At 37.2% G+C, this 7,434-nt stretch overlaps 1 protein-coding gene across 14 annotated transcripts; it reads left to right on the top strand.

Moving 5' to 3' along the window:
- The first annotated feature begins 2,252 nt into the window (after positions 1-2,252).
- On the top strand, positions 2,253-6,222 carry LOC132626759 (uncharacterized). Of its 14 annotated transcripts, none has more exons than XM_060341746.1 (6): positions 2,253-2,403; positions 3,414-3,537; positions 3,720-3,737; positions 3,835-4,202; positions 4,473-4,701; positions 4,923-6,222. In XM_060341746.1, the coding sequence occupies exons 5-6, from the start codon at positions 4,617-4,619 to the stop codon at positions 5,933-5,935; spliced, it is 1,098 nt and encodes a 365-aa protein (XP_060197729.1). In that variant the 5' UTR covers positions 2,253-2,403; positions 3,414-3,537; positions 3,720-3,737; positions 3,835-4,202; positions 4,473-4,616; the 3' UTR covers positions 5,936-6,222. The 14 variants fall into 14 exon arrangements, 13 of the variants coding, with proteins under 13 accessions (XP_060197729.1, XP_060197730.1, XP_060197727.1 ...); XM_060341747.1 differs by having other exon boundaries at positions 3,720-3,798; positions 3,947-4,202; XM_060341744.1 differs by lacking the exon at positions 3,720-3,737 and adding an exon at positions 3,623-3,719.
- The last annotated feature ends 1,212 nt before the right edge of the window (positions 6,223-7,434 follow it).

Genomic DNA, 7,434 nt, shown 5'->3' with positions numbered 1-7,434 from the left:
CTTCAAAGTCAACGCGAATCAACCTCCCCCGAAACTTACAAATTTTCTTTGAGCGCAGGTTTTCAAATTGCGGAAGCTGAACATATGTAATGTTCGCAGCTTTGTAAGGACTACATATCAAACGGTTTGAGTTTCTTATACCATTTAGGAGAAATTATACCTCTCAAGTGTCAATAATTCTCGAAATTTATGATAAATTAATGCTTAAGTCTTGCAGAAGATTTTCAACTGTATCGATGCACAAATATTTTCTACTGCTTTCAAATGCTCCGCATAAATGCTTTCAAATGCACTGCACATGCACTATTGCTTTCAAATGCTCTGCATAAATGCTTTCAAACGCACTGCACATGCATCTCACTACTGCTTTCAAATGTTCTGCATAAATGCTTTCAGACGCACTGCACATGAATCGCACTACTGCTTTCAAATGCACTGCACGCGCATAGCACTACCTCTTTCAAATGCTCTGCATAAATTCTTTCAAATGAACTGCACACGATAGTACTACCGCTTTCAAATGCTCTGCATAAATGCTTTCAAATGCACTGCACATGCATTGCACCGCTGGTTTCAAATGCTCTGCATAAATGCTTTCAAATGCACTGCACATGTATTGCAATACTGCTTTCAAATACGCTGCACATGCATTGCATAACTGCTTTCAAAAAATGCTTTGCATGCCTGGTTTAAGAAGCACTGCACACGCGCTGCACAAACGCTTTCAACCGCGTCGCGTAAATGCTTTCAAACACACATGCACAGCACAAATGCTTTAAAATTCACTGCATAAATGCTTTACACCATAAATCATGTTGGTTTGAAAAACCTCATTTTCATCAATCATTGGGTTTTAAAGGAAAACCTCATTATGTCGGCTTAGAAAGCCTCATCTTCATAAATCATTTGGCTTAAATAGCCTCATCTTCATATCTGGTTTAAGGCTTCATTTTCATTAATCATCGCCAAAGGCACCATTCTCATGAATCATCGACCTAAAACCTCATTTGCATTAGCCTTAGCTAAGTCTATTTTACGCCGCTTTACTTTCGATATTTATTTACTAACTATTTTATCTAGTTTAAGTTTCGCAGGAGCTTTAGCACGACGTGGAACTATTTCTTCGGCAGTGAACTGGGGCAATTTGTTGAGAAGGATAACCAGACTTCCCAACAAAGGTCAAGGGTCTACCTCAAACTTCGCTCCACCATTCAGCTTACATCCATAACCCGATCATCGAGTTCACACGTATTCATATTTCAAAATTGTCAAGTTCGATATATTTCCTCAATCATAATACCCAGCGGCATTATAATTCGACACTGGGATAATATTTTTCAAAGATTCTCACCAATCATGAGTCGTTATTCGCAAGTGTCGTAGCTATCCCAGAACTACACACGGCCTGATTCTCGTGCGACCCGGGATATGTAGGCAACTCGGAGACCGGAGTTCGGCCGCAATTCTCTCAAATTTTCTTTACCATTATAGTCTCCCAAATTCTTTTAGTCGGGACAAAATAGGCTACTAAGTCAATGTCTTTGCCCGAAAATTCTTTCATCATTACCGGCAAAGAGGGACAAGTTGTTGACACCCAATTTTGTCCTGCCTTTCTTCCAAAATATTTATTTGCGCTTCTAATATTTTTGACAACTTAAGAATAGTTATTTATACTTTACTACAATTATTAGCTTTCTATTAATATCGTCATTTTTCATTATCCTACTATAGTCATTAGCTATTATCATTTTTATTGCCGTTATTACGATTACTATTATTATTATTATTATTATTATTATGATTATTATTATTTTCATTATATTGCATCACTTAATATTATAATCGTCATGATCACTTTTAGCATTTCTATTTGTCGTTTTATGCAAAACACATCGCATTTATTTTATACAATTAAACGATAGCATTTACTTATTTTTTTTAACTTTTAAATATTATCGCACAACTATTACGATATCATATGATTTTTTCATTTGAATGCAAATAAATATATTTTTATATTAAGTAATATTTTAGCACGCGTTAATATATAATTAACTAAAGAGTGTCTTTTCATTTTTAAACTTAGAGGCCTAGAAGTTAAAGGAAGAATGGAGCAAAGGCCAATAGGCAATACAATTTCAAAATTCAACCCTTAAAAGAACGGCCCATCTGCCTCCATTCAAAGTCGGCCAGCCCAACGCAAATGACCAGCCCATCAACCAAATTAGCCCATTTAATTCTTTCTCTTGAATTGAGACTATACCTAAGCGTATTTGTCTCCACAAAAGACGCCGTTCAGCAACCTTCCTCCATTTTTGATAAAAAGCTCCCATCAATATTTTCAAAGTCAGTATTGCTACTCCATTTCGGTGCAATGTCTTCATCGCTCTCCCACCATTACGAGTAAGGGTCCTAAAGCTCCAATTCACTCTCTGAATTCCATTCCATTCTTATTTAACCCACTGTCAAGAGTTTTGGACTATTCCAATAGCCTTGACTTTTTCAAACTTCTCTTGCTATGTTGATAGATCAAATCAGAATTGCCAAATGAAATATAAATTTTCCTAATATTAGTTTCAACAAAGTGTTTAATCTGTTTAATCTGTTTCATTCGTGTATCATATGTTATCTTGGTGAATCAAAGGAGAGTTTAATATTGCACTGCTGTAATGGTGATAGATTATTATTACAATCTTTGTTTCCAGTTTCTCTTTCATGTCCAAAACAATACAAGTTAATAGCTTTAGGAAAAGGGGGGAGAACATTAATTTGATGGATGAATTATCTGAAGAATATTCTTTTACACTAATAGTTGCATTTTATCTAGAACGTGAACCTTGATCAAGATGCAATTTCAATAAAACTATTTATATGCTAATGTATACATAAGGTTATGACCACTATAACCAAAGGTGTTTTAGTATGACATTATTGCCAGTAGCTTGTCATGTTAGATATTTCTTGTAGTTCTTCGCCTGAACATTTTTAGTTGTACTACTCTTCCTCCCTTTACTAGCAAAATCATTCTCTGAATTTACTAGCACTAGAATTAGATGTGGGTATTCACTCTTTGTACACTAGATCAATCGTTCACATGATTAAACATTTTCGTAGGAGTTAAAGTCATGTAATGCATTTGTCACTTTAAATATATTCTAATTCTCAAACTACCTAAACTCCATACATGTTAATGATCACATTGATGTGGCGCAGACTTTTTGAATATGCTACTTTATGTAGGTATGAGGAAAGCCTATTGAATTATTTGCTATTTTTGAACCTGACATAGGACATCTATTCATTTATAGGAAAAAGCTTCGTAGAAACTTTATGGTGAAGATTTATGATCCAAATAGACTATTACTTAAATTTAAATATTTAAGCTTGACCTTTTGATCCACACGACCTCGCAGGTTCTAAACTTTGTGGTGGCATATATTAGGCACTTTGTATGACGCTGGTTTAGCAAATGGAATATGCACTGTTAGATTACTTGCAGTTTGAAATAGCACCTCCAGTAAATGCATCTTTTCGAAGGTTATTGCTAAATCTCTTACCATTACACAATAATTCCTTTTTATAGATAGTTTGGACATTGATACTTAAAAATATATTATGGTAGGTATCCTCTTGCGACTCAACTCTTAATGAAGTAGTCTGTTCACCGGAGAAGTTTATTGGTTAACTATTCTTCTTTTGCATATTTTGTCTAAAACAAGGTGGTTGGACGATATTCGGTATTCAATCATCAATTTTTCAATCCAAAGATATTACATCTTGCTCCTGGCAAAAAATGTGGTAAAGTCATAATGTGTGAAAGTATTTGACATGCAGGAGTTGATCTCTCCTTTGCTGCAAATTGAGAATTGAATTATTTTCGGCTGACTGGAATGGACTCTTTAAGGTCCATGATTTTTGCTTGGTATTCATGGGCATTCTTTTGTAGGTGCCGCATCACTTGGCTAATGTGATCCGCATGTTGTTCGGTTTCTGCTCTGGGTTTGTAGTTAATCTGGTTTTGTATGAGTGATGCTCTTGAAAACAGTGCTATATTGTAGCTTCACACTTTGTGTACAAATTTTTCCTATCACTTAGAATGTAGCTGTATCTGTTTTCGAGTTGAATACAGCTATATTGACTTGGAAAGAAATTGATCTGCACGTACTGGTTTCACAGGCACATGAGAAAACGACTGCACAAAGGTAAGCTCGTAGCTAGAGGAGTGAAATTTATCAGCCAAGTGAATTTAATTGATGTTGCGATATTATGCTGTCCTATTTTCAAGCTAAAAGTTTAGTGATTTCTACGGTTGAAGTAATGTGATACCTTTGCGGTGCCATACATTTTATGTCTTGAAATGTATAACAAACTAAATATAAGATTTTAGGAGTGTATTTGTTTGAAGCTGTACATTTGCAACACTATTAGTAAGAAACTTTGCATTGTTGATTATGCCTTTTTGTCTTGTGCAGCTAATCAGGCCTTTCTTCAGCTGAAGCAACAAGGGGAGGGATTAGAGAAAATTACAACATTTTCTTATGTAAATAGATTTTGACAACAATAGATTTTGGCATTCTTCTCCTAATGAGGAACATCTTGAAATTGAACGTACGTGTATGCTACTTTGGTTAGACAAAAAAAGGGACATCGGGCACCCGTACCTAGCACGGGCACTGATACTGAATATTTGCACTCTTCACGGTATTTCATGTTACCCTGTTACTCTTTTTTTTTTTTTTTCCTTTCTTTAATCAATAAGATAGAAATTTTATTCACAAAAGCATAACTAAGATGGTACTGCAAACAAAAACACTCTTATTTCTAACCTTTCTTCCCCAAAGTTTTCCTTTCCCTGCAATCTGCAACTTCTATTTACAAGAATTGAATAGAGCAATCTCTTGCACCGGTTATGGCTACGACAGATTCTACAGGGGAAAAGTCTAACAATCTACCCGACCCCTCCTATGCCACTGCTCTGAACTCCAATCTCACCCCAGTGACAAAAACTACACTCATCTACAGGTCGCCGGAAATCCACAAAGGGAAATCAACTGTCTTCTTTACTATTCAGGAGGAGGAAGAGCTTGCAAAAGATTGCAAATTCACTCTAATTGGGAAATTTTCTCATGGTAGACCGTCAATCGAAGATATCATAAGTGATTTCTCAGCCAGATTTACAGTAAAAGGTAAGGCCAAAGATGAAACTATTCATCATACTTTCCTAGATGGTGAGCTGGCTAGGACTATATGGAATTTCTTTGGAATTCCTCTAGGAATTCCATGGGAACACAATACCTTAAGGACTTTGTTGATGAAATGGTGGTATGTCAAAGCAGAAAATGGTCTGCACAAAGATCTTCTCAAAGTAATTCCTGTTGTCATTTTCTGGGAAATATGGAAATCAAGGTGCTCAAACAGGTATGAAAAATCAAAAATCTCAAAGGCTTGGGTTATTTACCAGGTAAGCTATCATATCAGATGGTTAGTCACTAAGACTAACAATAACAAACGCTGGAAATGGCCTTGGCATGAACTTTGCAAACAAATTATGCTTTTGTCTCCCAAAATTGATTGCATAATTGTAAGATGGATTAGACCACCTTTGAACTGGATTAAGCTGAACACCGATGGCAGTCACAATTGTGAGGATGATATTGGAGCTGGAGGCATTGTCAGGGACAGTAATGGGAATCTCATCATGGCTTTTGCAAAATCCCTCGGAAAGGGTAGTAGTAATTTAGCAGAAGCTAAAGCTGCTTTATATGGAATGAAATGGTGCATCTCTAATGGCTTTCGGAACATAATTCTGGAAAGTGATTCTCTCATCATAATCAACATGCTTGAAGGAAAAATCAACATTGCTTGGGAGTTACAAGACTCTATTGCTTGGGAGTTACAAGACTCTATTGATACGATAAAACAATTGCTCTCTTAAACAAACTACATTGCTCAACACTGTTATAGAGAAGCAAATCAAGTCGCGGATGCATTGGCTAAATGGAGTATGAATGGTCAGGAAGAAATAGTCGTTGAAATAAAGAATCTTCCAAAAGAGGCAATCGGGACTTAAATTCTGGATAAAGACAATGTGGCTTCCATCAGACACAAACAAAGGAAGAATATGTATGTATAATGTAGCTAAAGTATCTGAGAACTTCGTAGTTTATGTTTTCAAATTTTCTGTAAATGGTTGCTGAGGTCTGGTTTTCCCAACCTCAGATATATGTACCTCTCCTTATTGATGAAATAAAAGGGTCGCGCCTCCTTAAGGCGTAAATTATAAAAAAAAAAAAAAAAAAAAAAAAAATGGTACTGCAAACTGTACAACCAAACCAAAAGTCTATCTCCTTTTTATTCCGTAGGACCTTTTACCATGTTTATCTTACATAAGAAATTGATCAGATATTAGAATTTAGCACAGCAGGACTGACAATTAACTCACAATGTAAAACGAACAAAGAATATCCAGAAACATGGTATTAACCTTACCTTATACAAAAAAAACATGGTATCGACAAAATGATACATAAATAGGACTTACGCAGGCCTGGTCAAGATGGTTAGCAGTCACGGTAATAAGAACATGCATGGCTGAAATGGGTTAAATAATACAAACAATTAAATTTTTTATTAAAAACCCAAGAAGAAATCGCTCAATCTGTTTACCCCGGATTCGGGTAATCAATTAAATTTATAGGTGGGTATAGGATATGTGTTTTGTTCTTGATGTGTACTAGACAAAGAAAACAAAATATTTGAAGGTTAGCGATATATAGAGGTTAGTGAGCAATGTATGATACTTGATAGATGAAATGCACTAATCACAATCACAGGCGTCCTTGGCCGAATTATTTGGTGGGATTGGACTGACGGCGCCGTCTGACACACGCATAGTTGGTGGCCGACCATGACGTGACACCACTGGTGCGCTTCAGCAACGGTCATAACGGACCAACGGATACACGGAAAAACGGTGTCCGGATCAACGGTGATGAACCCTCGGGAAGTGTCCCCGAACCATCGGTGGCACAGAGACCGGACCAAAGGGCGCCTCTGCTCAGCTTCGATTAAAGCGCTTATTCGGGAAGGTGTGACGCCCCTCGTGCGAACTCCCGACCCTTTTCTTCCTCCGATCCATATTTTCTCCGGATATGACTCATATCCGGTTTCTACCGTATACAGATAGCCCCCACGCTTCCCGGGTCAACGATCCATTGGAGTAACGGGAAGTGAATGAATCATACAACCGACCTCCCGGATGGCCTATTCTTATCTCCTTATTTTGGCGGGAATAGTTGCGTCATGCCTTTTCCTTCGACGGCCACGTGTCCTGCTCCGGATGGTCCGCTCCTGCCAACCGCCTTTTGCACGTCGTTTCGGGTCGCTTCGCATTAATGATGGGGCACGTGGCGATCCCCGATTGGCCCTCCTCGA

Source organism: Lycium barbarum, chromosome 2, assembly GCF_019175385.1.
Source record: "Lycium barbarum isolate Lr01 chromosome 2, ASM1917538v2, whole genome shotgun sequence".
Classification (NCBI taxonomy): Eukaryota; Viridiplantae; Streptophyta; class Magnoliopsida; order Solanales; family Solanaceae; genus Lycium; species Lycium barbarum.
The sequence above is the reverse complement of the archived record's forward strand: the minus strand, read 5'-3'. Positions and strand labels throughout refer to the sequence as shown.